This window comes from Sorex fumeus, unplaced genomic scaffold, assembly GCF_029834395.1.
Source record: "Sorex fumeus unplaced genomic scaffold, SorFum_2.1 ptg000063l, whole genome shotgun sequence".
Classification (NCBI taxonomy): Eukaryota; Metazoa; Chordata; class Mammalia; order Eulipotyphla; family Soricidae; genus Sorex; species Sorex fumeus.
The window spans coordinates 52183881-52210336 of NW_026606120.1; the positions used below are offsets into that span (position 1 = coordinate 52183881).

Below are 26456 nucleotides of genomic sequence, written 5' to 3' on the forward strand. Positions count from 1 at the left end.
GCAGAGTCCACAATAAAGTTTTGTTGTCGCAGGCCCTGCTTTTTCTTGCCTGTGGCTGTTAGCTGTCTGCTAACCATCTATCTTCTTTGGGTCCTCTGACTCTCTTCCTTTTTTTTACATAAATATCTTGGGGGAAAATACACACAGCACTCTATTTTTCAAGAACCATACAAGTGCTCATTTTCTTGACCCAATAATCTCATCCTCTGAGAAACTAGCTCATGGAAAGAATGAAAACGAGTCCAAGAAAATAATCATTAAGTTCTATGCACAAAGATGTTCAGCAGAGTATTATTTACAATAGCCAAGGACAGAAAAAGCAGTCCAAGTGTTCAATAATGGAGGGTTAATAAGTAAATTACACGCACATCAGATGGAAATATGCAGCCCTAAAAATGATGAAGAGATAGCATCTGTAAGAACAGGGAGAAAATGCTTTCAACAGCCTGTAAGTGAGGATACACACCTGTTTATATGGTAAAATTATGTTCATTAAAAAAAAACCCAACGCAACAAAAGTAAAACACCAAAAATCGATACTTGAAAAAAGATCTACAAAACCACTGAAGTATTAAACTCAGTCTGTCTTTGGGTGGTTATACTTGCATTATTTCTTCTTTCTCTCTCTTTTCTGAGTTTACAAAGACATACAACTCAGACACCTGAACAGAAAAGATGATGAAATATTTGCACAGAACTGTGAGTATCAGGGCTGGAGTGATAGTATAGCTGCATGCAGTCGTATTTGATCCCCTGCGCCCCAACAAGTCCCCTGAGCCAACCGGAAGTGATCCCTGAGCTCAAAGCCAGGAGTAAGGCCTGAGCACTGCCTGACTTGGCCCCCAAACAAAACAAAACAAAAATCGCCATGAAACTCTGAGTTCCAGCGAGGATTTAATAAAGGAGTTGGCCAACATTAGAGCCCGGAAATTTCCAAGGTTTGAAGATACACTTTCTCTATGTCATTTTTCTCAGTTGAAAACTACACTTTATGGACAAGATTCTTTGAGGGTTAAATAAATGTACTAATATGTATAGCACTTAGTAGGGGCTATTGAAAATAATTATTGAAAATAGCAAATGAATTGCCATAAATCAAATAATATCTGCAGAAGGATGGAGGTTTGTGTCCTCACCTTTCAGGTATGTCCAGATGTGTATCACATTCTCAAAAGTGTCTGCTATGTGCTGGAAATGGTAAGAGAATATATTGTCATTAGCATCAGCCTTGTATGGTATAACAAGCTGAGGAGAGAGAACGGAAATTGGAAAAAAAATCAGACTACTCAATAAAAATAAAAGAGAATAAAAGCGGGGTAAACTGAAAAAATACTTGTAGATTGTTTCGTTCTGAGCCTCCCTAGTAATGCTGAGGCCACCACACTCTGGAGTGCCCAGGAGGCCACGAGGCTCTAGGGCCTGAATCTGGAGTCCTGTGCATGGCGATCCAGTCCTTTGAGCTAGCTCCCAGCCCCTAGCCCTTTGAAACTGGAATGCTTTCATTGCACTTTGAGAGACGCAGCGTGAGAGGCAAGATTCTTGGGCAATATTGATCTGGGCAGAGTTGGGATCCACTCCAGGTCAACAGGGTGCTATAGCAGTCAGTTGCCACCTGTCACTTGGCAAGGGAAGGGCTTTTTCTACAAGTCCTTCTCTCCACACAGGGTCCCTGAACTGCTGCCTAAGCAGAAGAGCCTTTGTGAGCACCCCTTGCCAGACTATTCACAGGGGCGCCACCATCTATTCTTAGAAAGACAATGCCCCCATTGCTGAGGGGTAGGGCCCAACTTCTCCTTCTGAGGAGTTGTAAGTGACATGTGAGGCTTAGAAAGAATGACGTGAACCCCTAGTCGCTAAGGGACCCTCTGGGGCATGGATGATGCTGGAATTCTCACCCTGCTTTCGAGGTGAGAACCTGAGACACAGAATTCATCAGAAATTTGTAGGTGACTGGGGGCCCCAGCCTGGCATGAGGCATTGGTCAGAGTGTAAAGGAGGCCCATTTGGGCCAGACTTGTGCTTGCAAGATTAGAACTATGAAGCCACCAGTATTTCTGCATCAAATGACTCAGACGAAGAGCGGAAAGTCCCAAGAGCTACAGACAAAGTGGATTCAGAGGGAACATCCTCACTTCCAGCTCGGGGCATCTAAGAAGGCTGCCTAGAGGAGAGGCATTTGAAGCGAGCATGAAAAGGCATGTGGGGTTTGCTGGAGGATTTTGAGCAATGAAAATGGGGCAGACACAGGATTGGTGTCCAGAAGCTGCCGGGCACAGTGAGGGTTCTGTCTCACAGAGCATCATATCAAGTATGAGCATGGATCACAGGAGACCTTGAACGTTCCCATCATGAAACATAGACTTTCTTCTTTAGACAATAGAGAGCCAGGGAGGGTGCCCAAGGGAAGGCAGAGCGCGTGCAGGGCTGGCTGTGAAGTCTGACTTTCCAGAAGGCCTCCGTTGTCTCAGAAAGAACTCGGAACTCCCAACAGGGCAGGGAGAGGCAGGGACACTGCAAAGTTCCCAAAGAAGAGGAGAGCACCTGTAGGTTGCGTGTTAGTGAGGAGAGATGAGGTGGGCTAGGAGGAACCCAGTGACACCTTCAAAGCTGCCTCTTACCCTGGCTTCTGGAAGCCACTTCTTTAATGCCTCCTCAAAAGGCTGCCTTTGAGAGCACCACAATCTCTGGGAGCCCAAAGAAAGTGGCTGGTGGGGACTAGTGTGGTACTTTTGCAGCATAGTGCCCAGGAGACAGAAGGCTTCAGCAAACTCCTGCAGAATCTAGCACGGCGAGAAGATCAAGCAAAGACTCTCATCACTGAAATGACTAAAACATAAGGCTGGGGTCAAGCTGGGTACATAGGCTGCCTCTGCGGGTGACTGAGGCTTCTAGGTGATTGATCTGCGGAGGGGGGAGAAGTAAGAAGGATGCCAGCTGACGGTGACTGACAGGTATAGTATGAAGTATCCATAGCCCCAAGCAAGTACCCAGCAAACCTGGAGGGGTAGATACCACCCAGTGCTGACCCCTAGAGGCTACACAAGGTATGTGGCTGGGAAGCCGAGCTGTGGAAGGCCAACAAGAGCCCCCAGTGGTCAAATCATTGCCTTAAACTTACGTTTTCTCTCATGATTCCTTTTATATCTGTAGCATCTGTACTGGTGTCACCACTCTTCTTGCCAACAGTAATAGCTTCTGTGTCCTTCCTCCCCTGCATCATTCTGGCAGGAGAGTTATCAGTTTTATTAATATAAAAGTCTTTTGAGTTTTATTGTTCTTCCTGCTTTGACATCCCATTGATTTCTATTCTAATCTTACTTAGTTCTTTTCTTGTGCTTACTTTTGATTTAATTTGCTCTTGTTTTCCTAGTCTCTTAATGTGAAAGTTGAGGTCATTGATTTGAAACCTTTTTCCCTTTTCCCAATATAGACATTTAATTCTATAAATTTCCCCTTTAGTGTATTTTTCTAATAGCAGCCACAAAGTTTTTTAGACATCCATTTTTATTCAGTTTAAAATATTTTTTAATTTCCCTTTTGATTTCTTCTTTCATTCTTGGATTATTTATGAGTGTGTTATTTAGCTCCTAATGACCTGGAGATTTTTCTTTTTTTTTTTAATTTCTAATTAAATTCTGTTATCAGAGACTATGCTCTGTACAACTTGAATTGTTTTAACTATATTGAAATTTCTTCTTTTAGGGATCACAATATAGCCTCTCTTGGTAAATGATCTATGTATGTTAGAAAAGAATGAGAATTTTCCTCTTGTTGTAGGGAGTGCTCTATAAATATCTATTAGGTCAGCTTGGTTGATGCTGTTCAAATCTCCCATATTCTTTTTGGTTTTCATTCTGCTTGTTTCATCAATTATTGAGAGGTTTTCAAATCCCTACTAGAATAACAAATTTGTCTACTTTTCTTTGCAATTTGACTCATTCTTTTATTTTGTGTATTTTTGAAGCTCTGAAAATTGAGCTCAACTTTTGCATCTTCTGGATAAATTGAACTCCCTTCTGCCACTTCCCCCTTTTTGTGGTGCCAGGAACCAAACCTAAGGTCTCACACCTGCCAGATAAGTGCTCTACCACTGAGCTATACTCCCTGCCCTGACAAGCCTTCTTTATACTTGGTGACATAATCTGCTCTATAATTTAATTTATATTTAATTTAATTATGGTAATATAATTTAAGTTGTATGATATTGGTATGGCTATTAAAACTTTCTTGTTCATTTTTGTATTTTGGGCTATACCTGCAGTGGTGTTCAGGGTCTTCTGTCATAAGGGCTTAGGGCTGCCTTCTGCAGTCCTCAGGAAACTGTGCCAAGGGTTGAACCCAGGGCTCTCACGGCAAAGCATGTACTCCAATTATTCAGTGATCTCCCATCCTGACTGTGTTTCAATAAAAGGAAGCATAGTACACACACATATATGTATATATACACATATATACATACATGCATATATAAAAATATGTATGTATACATATATACACACACATATATATGCACCTCTACCCATTTAACTTCTTTTATTTTAATATTTAAAACACAATTTTCAAACAAGAATTAAGTTGGGAATCTGCTTTCTCAGTCTGATGATCCACCTTTTTTTTTAAAAATTAGATCACGTGGGGTACAGTTATGGACTTACAAATTTTTGTGCTTATGTTTCAGCCATACAATGATCGAGTGCCCATCCCTCCACCAGTGCCCATTCTCCACTACCAATGCTCCTAGTATCCCCCCCACTATTCTCCCCACCCTCCCCCCTCTGGCTCTGTGACTCTCTCTCTCCTTTAGGGTGTTGTGGTCTGCAATACAAGTATTGAATGGCCAAAATGTTTGGTCTATAGTCTATTTTCAGCACACAGCTCCCATCCTGAAATGACAACTCTAAACACCTTTAACTTGGAGATCCTTTCTCTATCTGAGCAGTCTTTTCCCCCAGCATGTGAGGCCGGCTTCCTGGTACTTATCTTTACTATCCTCGGGTGTTAGTCTCCCATTCTGTTACTTTATATTCCACAAATGGAATATATACATAAAATGTTACTTTATATTCCTTCTCTTTCTGACTCATTTCACGTAACATGATACTTTCCATGTTGACTCACTTATATGTAAATTTCATGACTTCATTGATGATATACCTTTTAATTGTCGTGCTTAAATCATGGGGTGATTAGCATGTTTAAGTTTGTTATTTTCGTTCAGTTTTCTATTGGTTTCATTTGCTCCTCACTTTCCTGTCCTTCACTTTCTTCCTTCTCTAAGACAAAAAAAAAATTTGTGATTTGTTTTATTCATTGTTGGATTGTATTAACTTTTTGTTTAATTGGATTGTATAACTTTTTGTTTGGCTAATGAATGCTTGTTGTAGGGCTTATGGCATATGTTTATAACTTGCCCTGCTTACCTTCTACAATTGTAAAACTTCATCGAACATTTTTGACAGTGGTGGACAGTTTTGACAATTCTTCCATTTCTTCTTGCTTGCTCTTTATGCTACCACTGTCATTAATTATATATTACACACACACATACATACATACACACATTATATATATATATATATATATACACAGTATGTGATTATTTAGTACATCCATTACTTTTACATAAATTTGAATAATAAAAATTATGATACATATAGTTACCATTTCTGGTGCTCTTCATTCCTTTTATGTAGAAACTTGCTCTCCTTTGGTGTTATTTTTCTTTGGCTTAAAGAACTTTCTTTAATATCTCTTAGAATACAGAATCACTAGATTGTCAGTTTTTTATGCATCCTAAAGAATCTGCATTTTGGAAGTTATTTGTACTGAGTACACAATTTGAGATGGACAGTTTTAATCGTTTTCTGTACTTGAATGATATGGCTTCATAGTCCTATAATTTGCATTTTTTCTAAAGAGAAATTATTTATTATTATTATTATTTATTTTCCTGTTATTATTTTTATTTTCCGGTATAAAATGAATTATTTTTCCTCTAGTGCTTTCATAGTTTTCTCTCATCACCAGGGTTGAGCAGTGATAGTTTTTTTAAAATTTTTTTTTGGGGTCACACCCGGCAATGCACAGGGTTTTTTCCTGGCTCTGCACTCAGAAATTACTCCTGACGGTGCTCGGGGGACCACATGGGATGTTGGGAATAGAACCCGGGTCAGCTGCGTGCAAGGCAAATGCCCTACCCGCTGTGCTATTGCTCCAGCCCTTGGGCAGTGATAGTTTTAGAATAGTTTCTTTTCATTCCTTGGGACTGGATTTTATTACGATTTCCAGATTGTTGGGGCTGGAGCGATAACACAGCAGGTAAGGCGTTTGCCTTGCATGCAGCCCAACCCGGGATCGATTCTCAGCAGCCCATATGGTCCTCGGAGCATGGCAGGAGTAATTCCTGAGTGCATGAACCAGGAGTGCATAGTTGGGTGTGACCCAAAAAGCCAAAAAAAAAAAAAAAAGATTTCCAGATTGTTGAGAGCTGTGAGTTTTAAGTTTTGTTTTTTTTTAAATCATCAAACTTGTAGAGAATTTACCCAGAATTTTCTAAAATATTCTGTCCATCTCTCCCCTTACTTTAAAAACTGCTCATGCATATATGCTAGTCTAGTTGAAGTTGTCTTGTGACTGATACTTTTCATTAATTTTTTTTTCTGTTTTATTATTACTTCTTCAAGTTACTTCATCTTTTCCTCCACAATGCTTAACATGCATTAATCCTATTCAGGGGGCTGGAGCGATAGCACGGCAGTAGGGCATTTGCCTTGCACGCAGCCAGCCTAGCCGAGCTGGGTTTGATTCCTCCACCCCTCTCGGAGAGCCCAGCAAGCTACCAAGAGTACCTCGCCCGCATGGCAAAGCCTGGCAAGCTACCCGTGATGTATTCGATATGCCAAACACAGTAACAACAGACAGGTCTCATGATGGAGACGTTATTGGGCCCACTTGAGCAAATCGATGAACAACGGGAGGACAGTGCTACAGTGCTACAATCCTATTCAGAATTATTTTCTTAATCTCATACATTGTAGGTTTTATCTCTGCAAGCTTGACTTGAGTCTATTAAAATAAACTTACTGTCCAGAACACATGGGATTAAGTTGTCACAGTTTTAATATCCTTGATGACTGTTTGTCTCATATATTAGTTCTGGTTTTGTTTCAATGTGTTGCTCATTTTCCTCATTACAGGTGATGTTTTCCTGTCTCCTTGTAGGCCTGACATTATTTGACTGGATGCCAGATATTGCTTTGTGATTTGTTAGGCAGAAGCAGAACAGCTTTTAATCTAACACTAATTATTATGCACTACTGATTCAAGACCCCATGGGCATTTCCCCAAAGGTCCTATGCACTAGGAGGGCTTCTGGTTTGACTGGTTGAAATAGTAGGAGTAGGCACTATTTGGGAACTGTGTGAGGGTCTGACACTCAACCAGTTCTCTCTTCTTTCAGATCATTTCCCCCTATCTTGGGTCCACTTCTTCCATGCGTACCCCAGCTGGAAATCTGCTGAGTCCCAAAAGGGCTTTTCCAGAGATCTGTGCCATTCTGTTCTATCTTTGACATCCACCCCTCTTTAAAAATTTTGTCCATGAACCCATGAAGTCTAGATGTCTCGGTCTTCCTAGATCCCCCTTCCCATGCCTTTAGCATAGTATACCCCCCCACCTCCACCCCATGAATTGTGATCTGGAAACTTTCTGATGCAGAAGAAGTGGGTGGTCCTAGAACTCGACTTTCCCAGTTCCCATTCTTGTGGGATCACTGTTGTTCCTTCATCCTCATAGGCATGGAAACCGGTGTTTCCTATGGGTCTGTTTGATTTAGGTGAAAGGGTATACCCACATCTTGGCTGGACTGAGAACTCAGAGCCTCTGCCAGGACCAGTCCGATGTGATATAAGGGTTTCAAGGCGCTTTCCAAGCTCACTAGCAGATTTGAATCTTCTGTGCCTGTCTCAACTCTGGGTCTTTGCCTCTCCATCCAGAAAAAAGGTATGCTGGAGTGATTTCACTTCTGTAGAACTCGTTATTATTATATCTGAGGCTTTCAAGAGCCACCTGAGATAAAGCTAGACATTACCACCCCTTTGACAGGTGAGAGGCCAAGTCACCAAGGGACAGAGTGACCTGCCCAGGGCTACATGGAGGAGGGGCTACATAGGGCCTCTGTCCTGGCCTCTGGGCTGTGCTTGCTGTGTCTTCCCTCTCGGGAAAGCAGCAGGCAGGGCACTCGATTCTGCTGATCTGTAGTGACACATGCATTTGCCCACTGGAAGGAGGCTGAATAATATAGTCCCCTGTTAGAAAACACACGGGAGAACAATGTCGCGATGAACACAGCCCCAGGCGGGCCCCCATACTGCCCAGATGTGCAGTACATTCCGTACAACCCTGTGGTTTTTGATGGTTGCCATGGTGTGTGGACAAAACGGGAGCATGTTCCCTTGGAAAAATGTCAACAGTGACTCATCCTGATTTCGATGAAGGCTGATGGAATAAATGGAAAAGCTTGGGAAAGAGCTATGATTAGAGAAGCAAATGTTTGCTACCTTTCAGGAAGTGGTTTGCCAGCAAGAGAGTGTTCCTTACGAGCTCATAAAAGCCAGCCATGTCGATTCCGGTCAAGGAGAAGCTGGCCTGAGAGATGCAGGGGTCTGCAATGAGCTCAGATCCATGGAGCAGGGGTTGGGGTTGGGGGGGGGTGTCTCACTCCCTCTGCTGACTGAGAATTCTGCCCCCACAAGAGAGCTCAGAGGCAGGAAGGAGGGGTGGAGAGGGCACAGATTTGGCCAACTGAGGGATCTGGCTTGGAATGTGCCTTCCTTCTGTAAAATGGGCACTGGAGGCCTCTCTTGCAGGGGCTCTGATGAGGTAGCCTGGAGAGAGCAGCCGGAACCACCCCCAATCCCCAGATTTGGCCAGAATCTCAGAGTCCAAGAACAAGGAAGGATGAAGTTGGGTACAGGGACTCCATTCAGCGAGAGGGGTAGCACATCTCACCAGTGCCCCCAGCGTTACATTGTAGGAGAAGATGCACAAGGGAAAGGATGCAGAGGGACCAGAAGCAAGAACAGTGTCCGAGCCAGGAAGGTTAGAAATAGCCCCGCTAGGGGGCTGGAGAAATAGCACAGCGGGTAGGGCATTTGCCTTGCATGCGGCCGACCCAGGCTCTATTCCCAGCATCCCATATGGTCCCCTGAGCACCGCCAGGGGTAATTCCTGAGTGTAGAGCCAGGATTAACCCCTGTGCATCACCATGTGTGACCCCCGCCCCCCTTCCCCCCCCCAAAATAGCCCTGCTGTTGGCTTCAAGGCCCAGCCCTCTCGGGCTTTGAGTGCAGAGGTTCTTGGGAGGCAAAGCCACGTGAAACGTGTAAGTCGGGTTAGGCGCCGGGCAGCACCAAGGAGCACAGGCATTACTGAGTTCCTTGAAAGAAAAGCCCAGAAAAAGTCCACAGAGAAGGAGAAAGCTGAGAGGCAGAGGGAGTGGGGTGGGAGGAGAGAGGCAGAGACAGGGACACAGACACACATGGTGGGTCAGAGGAGAGAGAATAGGGGGACCCTGGGATCTGTCTCACTCAGGACAAGCATGTCTGTGCCTTCGATAAACATGCTCTTTCCTTGAGTCACCCTTAGGACCCTCTGCTTCCTGCCACCCAAGAGTCGAAGGCAGACACAAACATTCAAATATCATGGAGACTTCCAGGAGAGATGCCAGCAGCATACCCTAAGTGGGGGTTGGTTCTGCGCCCCTCCTCCAATTTTCTCCAATAGGCAAGAGTTAGTCCTTCAAATGACCTTGGGCACAACTGCTATCTCCTTTCCTGCCCAAATTCTTCCTGCCCCTCTCTTGATAGTCTTTCTGCAGGTGACAAGTGTGTTGAATGTGTCTATATAACCCCCCCCCCCTTTCCCCTAGGCCTCCTAGTGTCTTCCATTTCCATTTGCATCTGCCTGCGGTGGCCAAGGGGGCATCTCCTTCATATTTGGGTCCCTCCCTTGGAATTTCTTGGAGCTTGTGCTGTTCTCTGGGCCAGAGTAAATGCAGAATAGTGCTGGGTAAATAAAGGCAGTAAATCCGAGTGGGGAGAACCCTCATTTTAGTAGCAAGTAGATTGCAATCCAGGTTGCCCCATTTCCTTAGGTAAATTTCTTTTGGGGGTGTGTGGTGAGTGGGTAGGTGGGTTTGGACCACGGCCAGTTAAGCTCAGGGCTTTTGTCTACCTCTGCATTCAGGGATCACTCCTGGTGGGTTCAGGGGACCACATGTGGTGCTGGGGATAGAACCTGGGTAGGCTGTGTGTAAGGCAAGTGCCTTACCTGCTAGACTCTTTCTCTATCCCTACATTTATTTTTGTTGTTGTTGATGGTGGTGGCTCCTAGCAGTGATCAGGGGGCCCAGGGTCACTGCTGGCAGTACTGGGCCTGGCTGTGGAGGTCCAGGGCATGGGCCTGGTGATCAGTGCCACTGGGACCCTGCAGTGTGGGGGCCACTAGAGTCACTCCAGTAGTCCCCAGGAACTGCCAGGGCTAGCCCGGGAGCATTCAGGGAGCCATGCAGTGCTGGAGGTCAGCTGTGGGGCTTGTGCATGCCAGGCATGTTCTCCAGTCCTCTGAGACTCCTGCACTTCTCGAAGCTCCAGGTTTATTTCCTGTAAAATAGTTTCCAATCATTTCTACCTTGTTAGATACGAGCTGCACACCTGCAATATGGGTAGGATGCACTTAGAAAGTCTGCAGATTCAATAAAGTCCAGTCACAGAGCCTTCAGAGTCTCATGCCCCACTGTGGGGGGCTGGGATCAGGTTCCCACCTCATTCTCCACAGCCAGCACCCACCTCTCATCTCCAGGACACAGAAGGGTCAGGGGGTTTCAAGAGCAGCCCAGACTCCCGTTGGAGCACCCCCAGCCAGCTGTCTTTAATAAACCTGAATGTCCAGTAAGCCTGGGCAGCAGAGGTGCTGAGTGTTCCCAGACACAGTCCCCATCCCCCAGAAAGCTTGGGAACTGGGGTACTCTATCTTATTGCCTCCCTAGGTGCTGCTCAGGAGGTCAGGGGTCCTTGTCTGGTGATACTCAGCCCACTGGGGCTGAATTCAGTGCTAGGGCCTGAGGATGCAGTGCTGTTAGTAGGGTTCTGCAGTACTGGGGACCACTAGGGCTATCCCACAGTGCTGGGAGGAGGAGGTAGGGGTGCTCCAGGGATGCACCAGGCAGTTCTAATGGGCTATTGGTGATGGGGATAGAAGTGGGGGGTGGGCACTTGCCTCCTACTGGGCCCTAACTCTTGTATTATCTCCCAACCCCTTATACTTCTTTAGAGGTATCAAGCAGAGGGAGGGGACCTCCCTGTGGTACAGCCCAGAAATGGTGGACATTAGGGCAGGGAGAGGTGGAGAGCGGCATTTTAAAGGACAGAATAGTAAAGAACAGCTGTCAATCAAATCTGACCTCATCCAGCCAGCTATGTCTATTTCAGTCTTAACTATCCCACTGGGCTAATCCGGCCCATCCTACATGGATGGAGGAGCACTGGGCGAGGCCCAGCGAGCTTCTATGATCTCTGCAAACTCTGCACTCTGGCCTCTGACCTGGGGGGTGGGAGGGGCACAACAGATTTTTTTTTTTGAACCTGACTTCTCACCTCCCTCCACCATATGAGACTGTCTCTAAGCCCAATTTGTAAACAGCTGCCTTATGCACATTCTTTAAAGAAATTGCATCATTAGATATGAAAATACAAATAGATTCTTGTTAAAAATATTCTGGGGATTCAGGAAAAGAGAAAAGTCTTCTTAAACACTCAATTCGGCTCCGCCTCCTGAGTATGGTGTGGATCTCTCCAGAATTTTTAATATAAAATTTACTTAATTTATTGAATTTAATATGAACATTTGGTGGTAACGGTCTGTAACTTGCTTTTTTCATTTACCATTCTGTCTTGAACATTTTTCCTCAGGGACCCCCAGGTCTTCCAAGCTCGCTCCAACTGCTGCAGGAGGGTACATTTGAATATGTATTTGCCCTCAATTTAATCATCCTCCTATTGATGAAGATTTAAGTTGTTTCTAAATGTTTGCTCACACAAACAGAGCTTTAGAAATAAGCTTTGACTATATTTCTTGGGGTTCATTTGTATTTTTTTGGGTTGGTGCCAGAGACTGAACTCAGGATCTCACACATGAAAGCTCTACCACTGAGATACATCCCTGGCCCCACTTGTTAAGTGCTTTTCTGGGGGGTGGGGGGGTGGGGTGAGAGGTTGGGACCATATCTAGTGGTTCTTCTGGCCCTGTACTTAGGGATTACTCCAGGCAGGGCTTGGGAAACCAAGCATGAATAGAGATGATCATATGCGAAGCAAATAACTCCTGCACTATCTCCCCAGTCCCTCCATTTGTTAAGCGTTACTTATGTGTTTGTTTTTTGGTAGAGTGCTATACTCTGAGATTCTCAGGGCTCACTCCTGGCTCAGGGACCACACCTGGCAGTGCTTAGAGGTTCATATGTGCTGCCAGGACCTGGGTTGGTCACAAGCTAGGCAAACGCCTTACCTGCTGTGCCCCTCTCTCTAGCCCCTGTCAAATGGTTCCTCCCCCTGCCTTTTTTTACTGTTTTCTGGGCCACATCTGGAATGCTCAGATGTTTCTCTTGGCTCTGCACTCAGGAATCACTTCTGGCTATGTTCTGGGGAACCATATAAGATGCTGGGGATCGAAGCCAGGTCTGTCGCAGGCAAGGCAAGTGTCTTACCCGCTGTACTATCTCTCTGGCCCCCACTGCTAAGTGTTTTAAAGAACTGATCCAAAAGGTGGAATTGGATCCTGTCTAGTCTCCACCCATCTTTCCAGCTAAGGCATTACCTTCAGGTTCCCTCATCTCAACAAAGTCTCATCCACCATCCCCAGAGGCAAGGGGCTTCTTTGCGTCTTTGCTCTCACTCCCCTACTGCATTTCCCTTTGCTATCCTCTGGGCTCTCCTACAGACCTGGCCTAAAGCTGTCTTCTTGTTCTTTGTCACCCAGTTGCATCAAAGGCCCCATCTGAAGGACTCTGACATCAATCTCAAAACCGAAAATTAATAAATCAAGGAGCAATGACTCATTTCAGGAAGATTTTGTTCCACAACAGGCTGCAGGGTTCAGAGAAATCCATAAGCCAATACTGATTAAACCTACAATTCATGGATTCATTGATTCACCTAATCATAGCATTAGGCTCGATACTAATATCAGAGCCCTTGCCTTCAAAGGGCGCACTCTCATTGGATAGAGCAAGAGGTGCAAATAATCTTATGTTCTGCCCCCCTGAGCACCACTGGGAGTGATTTCTGAGTGCAGAGTCAGAAGAAGACCCTGAGCATTGCCAAAAAAAAAAAAAAAAAGAAAAGAAAAGAAAAAAATGTTTTAAATACTAGCAAACAAACAAACAAACAGAAATATCAGTAGGTGAGAGACCAGAAATACTCTGGGGGTTGTTAGTGGATTATTACTAAGATTTACTCATTGACAGTGAATAACTGCAGGGTTTTTGAGCCCTATCACCACAATACAAATGCACAGGCATTTCTATCTCTGAGCAACAGTTGTTTTAAAGCATGAGGGAGGAGGGAAGAGATAGGAAAAAAAAAATCTGTCTTGGGCCCACCTTCCCAGCTGTTGCTAAGAGAATGTGACACTCAGAAGGACTGTTCGTATTCATTCGTTCACTCATTTATTCACGTGGTGGATATTTCCAGAATATTTTTAGGTGATTTCTTGTCAACCTTTCCAGCTGGCAAGAAATGGATAAACACCCAGCTTTCAGGTTGTGTGTGGAATTATGAATTATCCTTTCCTGAACTTTTTTTTCTTTATAAAAAAAAAAAAAAACAGAAACCAAAACCACACTGTTGTGAGTTCAGATAGCAAGCTGCTCATGAATCAAAAGATAACGTGGTACCAGAGAGCAGGAACCGACCCAAGAATGCTCTGATTTATGGACTTGTCTTCCGAGGAAGATAAAGGAGCTGAGTCAACAGACATTAGGCCTCCTTTTCTCTGCCCGGCTCTAAGGAGGAAGACGGCCACCAAGCGAGAGAAGCCACAAGAATCTCATGGGGCAGACAAGTACAAAGCAGCTCCGGGAGGGGCTTCTTCGAGCTCTGATGACCAATGAGGGTGGGCAACCCACAGGGCAAGACATGGATCCTAGCCATGTCTGTCAGTACCATGCCAGCCTTGCTATCTTTTTAATGCCCTCTGTAGGGAGTTTTTTTTTTTCTTGTTTCAGTTCCTCACGTTAAACACTGTTTAATTCACTTACATCATATTTGAAGGCTAAGCAGAGTGCTAATGGACTGTAAATTATTGGAGTTATCCCTGAGAGATCGTTCTCACGATTCCATCCATTCATCCTTCCATCTCCAAAAAATCACCTTAACTTCCCTGAGAAGTTTTCAGTTTAATAGGGACACATGATGTAGGCCCCACAGCTCCGAATCTGCGATCGTCTGATGGTCTGGCCTGTCTCTAGACTGTTATCTCCAAGGTCCATATTATTCCTGTTCAGCACTGCATCTGTCCTGCCTGACACAGGTACTGGCACACAGCAGAGTTTCAGCAAATGAATGAGTCAGCAGAACATGGCCAAGGAGTGGACACACAGGGAGGCTGAGTGCGAAGGGCAGCGCGTGGATCAGAGGGGTTCGCTGGGTAGTGGAGGAGTGAACCATTGGGAAAGGTGACAGCTGGAACCCGAAGGTGGAATGTGGACTTTATTCTCTGGTTTCGAAAGACATTAATGAGGAGCAAGCCGAAGAGTGACATGATTCATTAGCTTCTTTCATGTTCAGACATTCATGTATTCATTCATTCCATTCAATACAAAATTCATCAAGGCGCTTCCTATGTAGGGCACCCTATAAACCGCTGAACTATAACGAACAGGAATGAGATGGAATTGGATCCTCAGGAGCTCACAATCTGATTGGGGAGATGGATGAGCAGCCGATAACTCTGATATGTAAACTGTAAGCTAGAGATTCACACAGGGTGCCTCAGGATGGTCTCCTGCAGGAGGTAACATGTGAGCTGAGTCTGGAATCAGGTGGGGTGGGAAGTGTGGAGCAGGCAGATCTGAGACAGAGGGGAGGGGTCACGAGCTGTTTGGATGAGTAGAACTGCTGCTCTGTGTGGGAGTCAGGGAGTGGGCTGGGGCTGGGGAAAGGAGACAGAGAGAGGAAGAGAGAGGATACAGAGATTGTTGAAAAGGCAGGCAGAGGCTAGAGCTGAGAAAACCTGTGAACAGACTCCCAGACTTCCTCCTGGGGGTCATGAGGTGGTCAGATTGGTACTTTAGAAAGTCCCCAGGGATGCAGAAAACAGAGGCAGGAGAATCAGGAGAGGCAGCAAAGAGCCAGGGAGAGGACAGTTATTCTGACCCAGGGGAGGGATCATAAAGGACTGAACTAAGTGGTGTTTGGGGGTTGGAGAGAGAGTCCAGCAGGTAAGGCATTTGCTTTGCATGGGAGGAGTCTGACTGGATCTACAGCACCACATATGGTCCCTCCAGCACCACCAGGCTCATCCGGATCTGAGCACAGAGCTAGGGATAGCCTCTGAGGGCTGCAGGATGTGGTCCTAAATCCCTCCCAAAATAAATCAAGTGGTGTGTGTGAGGGCTAATACTAGCCAGACTTCATGTGGACACCTGCCTTATGAACTACTTTATGTACATGCATGATCTCAGTTCTCCCTGTGCCGTCTGGGAAAGAAACTATCCTCATTCCCATTTGGCAGATGAGAAGAACAAGGCACAGGGTCAACCATCCAGGGAGTGCAGATTTGTATTTATGGGGCCTAGGGATCTAGGAGACACAGCAAATCTGGGGAGCAGATGAAGAAACAGGGCAAGAGGATGAGTGTAGTTTAGGCAACTGATTTGAGATACTCATGGAGCATCTCTCCAAGGGTAGCTAGAGGACAGCACCCAGATATTCGGGTCTGGGGTCAGAAAAAAACATCCATTCGAATTAGGGTAGCAAAATCACATTCATGGCAAAGGGTGAGCTCACGGAAGAAGACTTTAGGCTTGGGAATGTCCATCATCCTTGGCTCACCAGAGAAAGACTTGCACATGTAGGACTAGGCCGGAGAGGGCAGAGAGATAAGAAGAAAAGCAGACCAGAACAGAGCAGAGCAGAGAGTCTCTAGGAGGGCTTGACCCAAGGGCACCTACTGCTGGGAAACCAGAGGGCTGGGACTCTAGAGTGACGAGTGAGGGTCTGGGTATCAAGATTTCTTGGGTGGCCTTGACCAAGAAATGTTTCCAGGGAGAACTCAAGCAGTGCTGGGAAGCAAAAGAAAGGTGATGATGAATCAGATAGAAAGTCTAGAGAATTCTTTGTTGGGAAGGAAAGGAAAAGGGGAGAGTGAAAGGAAGAAGGAAAACAGGGTAGAGAAATCTGATATCTTTTTTGTGGGGGGAGAGGGTTTACCTGATTGTGCTCAGGGCTTAATCCTTGCTAGGCATTCAGGGGTCATTTCTACTGGGGCTTGGGGGGACCATACATGGGGCCAGGGATAAAACCTGAGCCAGCTATGTACAAGGCAAACACCCTACTCTTTGTACTATTGCTCTGGCCCCTGCTCTCTTTTTAAGATTTGAGCATTTTGGGGTAGTGGTTTGGGTCACACACAGTAGTGCTCAGGGCATGTGGGGTGGTGACTCCTGGCAGTGCTGAGTGGGAGGGGGTAGGCATATAGTGTTGGGGATTGAGTTTGGACCTCCTACAGCATGCCCCAGACTATTCAGCTTGCTCTCTCTGGCCCTGGAGTACAATTTGACATAAATTTCTTCTGAGCTTCTACTCACTCCTCCAATTATATCATGACTTACACCTTGAAAGAAACCAGCTCTCATTGTGTAGGAGAAAGTGATGGAAGTCTATCCTTTGGTATCTGAAGATATTTCTATTTTAGGGGCTAAATGGAAACAAGTGATTAAGAAACTAAACCAGAGTTGCTTAATTAATTCCTATTTTTATTTATTTATGGGAAACAATGTACCCAGTTGGTGGTGGAGGCAATGGTCACCTGGAAGGCCACCCTGCCTTCTGGAGCCTCCTGCTGCTGTCTGGAGAGGCACTGGAGGCTGCCACATTTGTCCAGCTCCTGCTCAGGCATTTCAGAAGGTGCTGAAGGTGAAACGGGTAACGATGCTACCTTTTCTAGAACAACTGAGCAATACCCCATGTCCGTGTGAAGCACAGATATCAGGCAACATGGATCTGGCTGTCAGCCTGACAAATGAGTCTTCTCTATTGAACAGAACGTAGGAAGCTGTCTTTGGACACCTAAGAGGAACTGCCTCAGGCTGGTGAGGGCACTCCTCAACAGCGGTGCCTTTAATTAAGAGTGGAAGTGGAAATAATTGTATTAATTCTGAGCCAAAGTGGGATTCTCTTTTAATGCTAGAAGCGTGGCCAACCTATGTCTGAGGCAAAACTTTAGGCTTCTGCAGGAGCCACTGGGACCACACATCCTGCCCATGTCCTAACCGGGCCAATGAACCCCAGCATCTTGTCTGCCTTTGTATCTAGTCCCAAATAGGCAAGTGGACAACTGCTTGTGCAGGGGATGAGGTGGTGGTGAAATTCTCAGGGCACTTAAGAGAGAGCTTAAGGGAGGAACCAAGAGAGTCCAGATGGTGGGATGGGCCGTTTCCTATTCCCATTCACCACCCCAGACGGACAGTGGGAGCACTCGGTGCAACAGGAGACCCCTGGGCAGGGACTTTTCCCACCCTACCTTCCCCAGGTATACTGAGACCCTCAAATGTAAACTCACAGTCATCTCTTCAAGATAATTTCCTGAACAAAGAGACTCATGGATCCCTCTAAGATCTCTAAATTCAATCTTAGGCCTACCAAGAGAAATGGGAAAAGTCGGCGAGTTCATGCTCCATGAACACAACGAGAGACATTGAGAAAATAAGAGCTGTCAGAGGAGAGGACAGAAATCAGTGAGAGTCCTCTGACACCACCTTGGGACTGGGGCCCCCCTCAGGATAGTTAATCACAGAGTTTGACACACTGATGACAGGTGGGGATGTGCTCTTACCACACAGGCTTCCCAAACTGCACTTACACCCCTGCTCAGTTAATCTTCCCGACTCCAGAGTTCCATCCGTACACTGACTCCATCCACGCTTTAGGAGCCACAAGGCAGCACAGCCCTAGCCCGTTTCACAAGCTTCTGATTTGATTCAGGTCTTTAAATGTGGAACCAGATACAGTACGATTGAATCATCTATTACATCTATTACCATCCTGGGGAGAAGGCACGGCCAGGGCAGATCTGAAGGAGAGTTTTATCAGGGGCCGAGGGAGAGAGGGAGGGAGTGCAGTGGAGGGGGCAACTGGGTACTAGCCGAGCATCAATGCTGCCTGCTGTCAGTGTGGCATACCCTCATTCTTCCAACTATGCACACACTGATGGGGCACACGCACACAAGCAAGGCACTGGCTGTGACACATAGAACCCAAAGGACACAATCCTGACTCTCAGGAGCGCCCCATCTAAGGAAGATGGTGGGGGTGGTGGTGAAGAGAGATATTATAGGATTAGGGCAGTTGATTTGCAATCATCGATCCCCAGCACTGCATGAAGTCCCTAGAAGAGTACCCAGTTGGAGCTGGATAAATATGGTGGCCTCCAGAGCCTCTCATACAGCAGCAGAAGGCTCCAGAAGGCAGGGTGGTCTTTCAGGTGGTCACTGCCTCCACCACCAACCAGAGTGACTCCTGAGCACAGAGCCAGGAGTAAGCACTGAAGTGAGCACTGCTGGGAGTAGCCAATGCTACACCATGACAATTACCACCACCACAACAAAAACTCTCAGGGACCTGTTGGGGGGTGATGAAGGGAGTTCTTCGCAGGCAATCCTCAGGACACAATTCTGCTCTGAGAACATGCAGAGGCTGGGGTCACAGAGTGTTAGTCTTCATTTGCCCAATACAGTAGCTGCTCAGTGAGTATTTGCTGCAGGCAGAGATGAACGTCTGTCCATAGTGTTGTAGGAATAGCTAGCTGCCTCTTGGGAGTGTCAGGGTGGGAAAGGGGGTCTTAGAGGCCTTTGAGCAGGGCATGGGATGGGGAAGAGCTCCTTTTCAGGTAAACAAAGCCAGAAAGGGTAGAGACAACTGTGGCTTCAGGGAGATAGAGTTTGTTTCTGTGTCCAGCCCTGGCCTGGAGGGTACATGTTGGCTAAGCATAGGCAGATGAGGAGTCTGGAGCGGTGGGCAGTGGGCAGGCTGCAAGGGGTCTTAGAAAGCATTCTAGAAGGTTTGGAGTTTTTGTTTTTTTGAAGGGGGCAGACCGGCTGTGCTCCTGGCTTTCTGCTCAGGAGTCACCCCTGGTTCAGAAGACCATATGTGGTGTGAGAGGTTCAACTTTGGAGTCAGATGCATGCAAGACAATCATCTTACCCACTAGAGTTTTGTAAGTTACAGGAAGTGCTGGAATGTAAGGGTTTTAAGTAGGGCCATGGCATGGCCTTTGTATCTGTGGGTGTTTGGGGGAGGTTATGGGGTATTGGGGGGAGGACAAGTGCCCAGGGGCATGCCCGGAGCCTCTCTGTCAGAGTTAGGGCTGCCATCTGCCCGGGCTCTTGCTTCACGTGAGCAGGACTCCCTGTGCTGCCTCCCAGAGCTGGGGAGGAAACTGACGTCACATGTCTTTGCCATAATTTACCCTAACGGCATTATCCCACACCAGCCGGCATGACGGATGGAGGCAGAGCAGGGAGCAATGCCAGGTTTCTGCCACCCTAACTCGCAGGTGATTGGGGTGTTCTGTAGTGAGAGGGGAGAGATGCTCAGCCCATGCTGGAGGCCTTGGAGGTCATCCAGTCCAGGCCTGCTACTCTATGGATGGGAAACTGAGGCTCCTTGAGGAAGTGACCAGGGTATAGTCAGGATGGGAAAGACAGATCTGGACTCAGTGCTGAGCCCAGCCACTCCCCTAACTCGCAGACTGAAAATTCTGTTTCCCATCTGTGCAGCATTGCTGTTGGCAGATATAGGCAGAAATACCAATTTTCAGGGGGTGCTATAGGGGAAGGGGAGAGTCACTGAGCCTCACAGGTCTCCAGAGCTCTGCTCTGCTCCTGCAAGCTTCCCCACTGCCTGAGTCTGGGGGTAGGGGTGATGGGCAGGGGTGGGGTGTGTTCATTCAGGGGCTCTGACAGCAGCTGAAAGGGAAGGGGAATGGGGGGGGCATGTCTCACTCAGGTCATCCGGGAAGGCAGGGGTACACCTTGCCTTAATTGGATTTAGGATAAATGTTGATTACAAAAAGCAATCTTTAGTCTGGCTTACAGCCCAACAGTCTGCTCTTATGGATTACAAAACAAAAATAAAAGAATATCGAAAAATATTGAGCGCGATTTTTGCACAGGGGGAGGGAGTGGGCTTTATCATGCAAAAGGGATTCATGGCAGGGTTTTTTCAGGTCTTTTGTTTGTTGGTTGGTTGGTTTGGTTTTTGTCTTTTTGAAATAACACTAGTCTTATGCGGGGACTAAGAGGAGGGAGAGGGGAGAGCATCTATGGTAGGGGTCCCTGACATCACGGGTCTCTCTCAGGAGCTCACTAAAGAGTCGGTTTCCTGAGTTTGCATCACCCATCCTCACTTCCCAGAGAAGGAATACATATACTTGGAGTCAAAACTGCTGAGTCCAGGAACGGGAAGGATGTGGCTGCAGGAAGCTGTGAGCTCTAGCACAAGTTCAGAGATTACAAGAAGGAAGAAGCCCAGCCCCCTGCAGAGAGAAGAAGCATCGAGGATGGAGGATCTAGGACCAGTTAAGAACAGCTGAGGTGGGGAAAAGCACTCAGGGATCCAAGAAGGTCTAGGGTCAGCAGTGTAGGCTCATTCTCCTGGCGGAATGAGAATATAGCCTATCCCCAAATCATATTCAGCCTCATGTAATGCCATGATTGATTAATTTTGGAGGGGAGGGCTACACCCAGCAGTGCTCAGGTCTTGCTCCTAGCTTCTGCTCAGGGATCATATTGGTAGGGCTCAGGGAACCAGATGCTGTGCCAGGGATGGAATTCAGGTTGGCCCTATGCAAGGCAAACATGTTAACCCTGTACTATCTCTGTGACCCATGATTATTTACTTTTTATTTGTGGAGAAACCACTAATTCATAGGCTCCACAGAGCAGACACAGTCTTTTTTTCACCACAGTGCCCCCAGTCCTTTGTACATAGTAGGTATTCAACAACTATTTACCAAATACATAAAACAAAGTCATTTTATCAAACATTAGAAAACTCAGTCAAGAAAATAAACCATTCATTGTTCCCCCACTGCGGGTATTTTGGCTTATTTCCTCCGAGTCTTATTTCCTCTGAATACGCTCTTTTATATACATGTAAACATAATGTATTATTAGACTTAGCTCTGGGATGTGTTTTTGTATTCCTCCATTAATATGACTGAAATGATGAAATGAGATGATGCGGAAATGCTTTGAAGACTGTAAAATGTTTAACCAAATATCTTATGATTAGTTATAATAATCATAGCAATACTGATATGAACGAGGCTGATTTTTCTGAACCTATCCTTTAAGGCAAACAGGCATTGGCCCTGCAAGGCTGGGGAGATATTCTGTTCCGCATCTGGGAGTGTCTCTCTTTCATGTTGGGGAGAGAAAGTGTGACCCAAGATTGCTTAGAGGTCCTCAGTGCTAACTTCCCAGCCTGCTCCTACTCCTGGCTGACCTCAGACTGGTCCCAGCCCTCCAGCATCCTCTGGGTCCTCTTCTGAATCAAACTAGCAGCTTCTGTTCTAGGCAACCAGGAGGCAAGAGAAGTGAAATATCCTGGGGCCTTTGTGCTCTGACACTTCCTCCCCAATTTAGATGCAAACTCCACATCGGTGCCAGTTTTCCCCCCAGTGGGCAGCACTGCCCCACAGTCCAAGAGTGCTGGGAAGGGCCCCCTTCCCAGTGCTACCTCAGAGCACAGAGCGGGAGCTTTCAATAAAACTCTAGAAAGGGTCAGAGACGGCCCCTTCTGATTTCTTTCTGCAGACCACTTTGAACTGCATTCATGGAACTAATAACCTTTCAAACCCTTGCTAGCAGCTTCCCTTGGTACCCACCCCTGCCGACTTTCCCCACAGAATGTTCTGGGGGGGGAGGGGAATAAGTTCCCAATGAGCCAAGCATGTGGGGAAAACAAAAGCTAAGAGAAGTTTCCCTCAGGCCCAATTTTAGGAACTGACAGACAGGAGAACTGGACCATGGGGGACAGTGGCACCTCCAGTTTCAGGGCAAGTCTCTTCAATCCCACGCCAGCCCCCTCGGTGGACTCAGAGCCTTCCAGGATTGGGGACCATGTGTCTCCCCTCACACCTACAGTTGGCAGGGCCAAGTTGAGGATCCCAGGTCCAGAGCCCAGGGAACTTACCCTCTGCTCCTGTGTGGCCACGAAAGTCTGGAACCCGGGAGCCACCCCAAAGCCCAGCTCTTGGATGAAAGGTGGTTCAGATTGACTGTGGATCTGAACCTTCACGCCTGCTTCAAACGTCGTCTCCTCTGAAAGAACAAAGGTGGACAGAGCCAGGGGTCAGAGATGGCAGGTGCTCGGAGCTGGGACAGAGAAGCTCCGAGGGACCCTAGAAAGGTCACATTGTAAGCAGAACCGTGGACCCCAAAGACGTCCGTCTTCTCAGCCCTGGAAACAGAATAGGTTACTGACTTGACCACAGGAACACTGCAGGTATTAGTAAGGATCTCGAGAGAGGCGGGTTGTACTGACTATCCCAGTGACCCAGAGGAATCCCATGGCTCCTTAGAGGAGGGAGACAGGAGACTCAGAGATAGTGGAACTGAACTGAAGATGAAGTAGAAGAGGAAGAGGATGCAGGAGCCACCAGCCAAGGCAGGCAGGCAGCTATGGTGGTAAGAAAGGGGAAGGAAATGGATTTTCCCCGAGGGCCTCTTCCAGCAGCACAGGCCCGCTGACACCTGGTCATATTTAGCCCCATGAACCCCGTGTTTGAATTCTGGCCTCTGGAACATGAAGCTGGAAGCCACTCCCTTCATGATGCTCAAGCACTGTGATCACCAGAAATGGATTCAGGTCATCATTGCCCACTCTTTGTTTCAACCACCAAACCAAAGAATGGGCTTAGAAAGTGAGAGAAGCACCTTTATTGGATTTGCTAGCTTCTGTATGGGGCTGTGGGCTGAAGGGGAAGGGATGAAGAGGAAAATATGAAGATGCAGCTAGAGAAAGTGCCATGGCACTGATTCCATGGAGCCACAGAGCTGGGAGACCAGATGCGTGCATTTCTTTCTGTGTCTCTGGTGGGGGACATTCCCTTGGCTGTGGGAGGAGGCAGGGATGGCACAAGGGGCCTGGCAGAGGGCTCCTCCTCTGTGTTGGAATTCCAGACTGGTGGAGAAGGGCTCTGGGATGGAGAGGCCTCACCCGGGCTTCTCTTTCTCACTCATTCCAGACCATCTGCAGCAGGAGCTCTCTGAAACACAGGCCTGCATATCACTCAGCTTGGCAGAGAAGGAGCCAGACTCTTCAATCAGCCCTGGGTCTCCTGGGACAACGAGGTCAATCCCTCCAGGGCTGCCCAGATTGGCTATTTCAGTCCCCAACTCTGCCTGACATCTCTCCTCCCAGCAGTGTCTTCCTACCTAGACCCCGGCCATCTCCCGACTCGTCACAGAAGATTTAGCCCCCACTCTGTCCACTTAGTTCACTTTGTGGTCCTCTGACATGTAATCAATCAAGTCTCAGCCACACCACTGAATCACCTTTTTTTAATTGTTTATTTTGGCATCATTCCTGACAGTGCTCTGGGGTCACTCCTAGTGACACTCAGGGGAACCTGGCAGGTGTGGGGATTGCACCTGGACCTCCTGCATGTAAAGCTGTGCTCCAGCCCTTTAGGTTACGTCCATGACCCTCCACGTAAACCCAACTCTTTCATCTGACTCTGTCCTCATGATCATCCTGAGGTTATGTTCTGGACTTTCTCTCTGAATCTCGAAACTCCTATACAGGACCAGACACTGCGGCAGGAACCCAGAGAGTAACAAACCAGTGGCTCAAATCTCACTCACATAATTACGAAAGGGCAAGACCAGCCTGGAGTCCAAACCAGGGAATACGCTCAAAGAGGAGCATGTTAGATGCAGGTGGGGGCAGGGATGGGGAGGTGGGGCAGGGAGAGAATGACTGTCAGGGGTCATGTCATAGAGGATGTGCCGGCCCTAGAGCAATATCCTGGTGAAGGTGAGGGGACAGATACTAAAGCAAGCACGAGATAGGACTGGGGCCATACTGGGAATGGGCTGTTCTATTGGACATCCCTGAGCCCATGCAGACAAAGGATCTGGATCTGGGTGAGAATTGCAAGGTTGTGTAAGTACCAGGGAAGACCCTGGCCAGGAGGGAAGGCAAGCAGGGCTTCCAGAGTTGCGACCCACAGGTCAGTGGGTGACACAGGGTTTCAGCAAGTGACTGGGGGTCAGCTCTCCTTTCCCACGCATCTTCACAGAGCAGGATGGGTCCCCAGGCAGCCCAGCAGCCTCCCTTGCCCAGGATGTCTGTCCCATCACCCAGTGCCTTTGTGTCCTTGTCCTCCATAGTTGGGGACTGCCTCCAAAGAGAGGCCTGGATCACTGCTGGCTCAGGGAGGGGGACAGTAAGAGTGGGGTGCAGTAGATAGGGTGGGAGGGGATTCTGCAGCTTAAACTTTCTGAAGTCTGCTCAAGTGGGGAAGGAGGAGGAGAGGTCCAGGAGCCCAGGACCCAGATTCTGCCGGGGGAGAGGAGGAGTCTCAGGGTTCTTCAGGGGAGCTAGGCTGAGATAACTGAAAACCCAGCTTGGGGGGCTGCGGGGTGGGGTGAACTGGGGTGACACCAGAAGGTGTTTTCTGGAGGAGCCTGTGAAAGCTGCGTAGCTGAGCTTAGGGAAGGGGCTCTGGAGGAGCTCGTGAAAGCTCCCTACCTGAGCTTAAGAAGCCCCGAGAGCCACTAAGACAGGCTCAGAGAAGGGGTGCTGGGGCTTAAGGGAAGAAATTAAAAATGAAGCCTTGCTGAGGGAATGCTGAGAGTAATGAGCAATGCTGCGGGGCTGGTGTTGGGTCTCAGCGAGGCTGCTCGGGGCTGTGATGATGGGGTGAGGATTGGGAGGGGGGCTTACAGGGAAGCAGCGGTGGCTCAGGGCAGGGAGACATTCTCACGTAGCCTCCATTTTTTTTTTTATTAGTGAAACACCATGAGGTACAGTTGTCGATTTACAATTTTTTGTGCTTGGGTTTCGATTATACAATGATCAAATACCCATCCCTCCACCAGTGCCCATTTTCCACCACCATGGATAATATCCCTCCCACCCCCACCCCCCCAGCCTCTGTGGCAGGGCAATCCCTTGTGTTTTCTCTCTCCTTTTGGGTGTTGTGGTCTGCAAAAGAGGCATTGAGTGGCAAACATGTTCAGTCCATAGTCTACTTTCGACATGCATCTCTCCTCCTCAGAGGATCCTCCAAACACCCTTTATTTGGTGCTCCCTTCTCTATCTGAGCTGCCCTTTCCCCTAGAATGCCCAGCTGGCCTCTAACCTATGGAGTAATCCTCCTGGTGCTGATCTCAGCTATTCTTGGGTATTAATCTCATATTCCATTTATTTTTTTTTCTTTTTGGGTCACACCCGGCAATGCACAGGGGTTACTCCTGGCTCTGCACTCAGGAATTACTCCTGGTGGTGCTTAGGGGACCATTTGGGATGCTGGGAATCGAACCTGGGTAGGCCGCGTGCAAGGCAAATGCCCTACCCACTGTGTTATCTCTCCAGTCCCCCTCCTTCCACCTTACAGACAGTGGCAGTGGTGAAGGGGTGGGTCTGATGTGATGTGCTCTTAAAACAGCGCCCACCAAGACTGGCTTCCTGTCACCTGCAGTATCCAGCCCTGCAGCCACTGGTGTGTGTGTCAAAGACACGCATGTGTCAAAGGAGCTGAAATTTTAAATGACTCAATCGAGCAATCAATTAATTAATCCCTCTTCCAGCTCTGCTGAGGATTGTTGACAAAATGGTGAGATCTTTAACCTATACAGTATGATGATTTGATAGATCCCCCACACTGAGCTCACGTGCCATCACCTCCCACATTTGCCCTTACGTGCTTGCTTAATGTTTAGTGAGCTGAGTTGAACTTATACATCTGTTGAAATAGCTGCAGGCGGGCAGTGTTGCTAGGCAGTGTGGGCAGGAAGTGTGCCCCAGCTCCTTTGGGACATCAAGGGTGACTGGGATGCCATGGCCCAACTGGGCACCCCTTAGAGGCCCTGGTTCCGAGAGTCAGAGTTGCACGCATGGTCATCTCATGCCCAAAGACCCAGGTCCTCCCTGGCTTAGCTTTCCCCAAAG

At 47.4% G+C, this 26456-nt stretch overlaps 1 protein-coding gene across 1 annotated transcript in view; it reads right to left on the reverse strand.

The window, feature by feature from the left end:
- ASIC2 (acid sensing ion channel subunit 2) overlaps positions 1–26456 on the reverse strand; it is a 262031-nt gene that overhangs the window by 45072 nt on the left and 190503 nt on the right. Inside the window, exon 3 of the mRNA XM_056127053.1 lies at positions 22473–22600. Within this exon, the coding sequence (XP_055983028.1) occupies positions 22473–22600 (128 nt within the window). The remainder of the gene's footprint in view (positions 1–22472; positions 22601–26456) is intronic.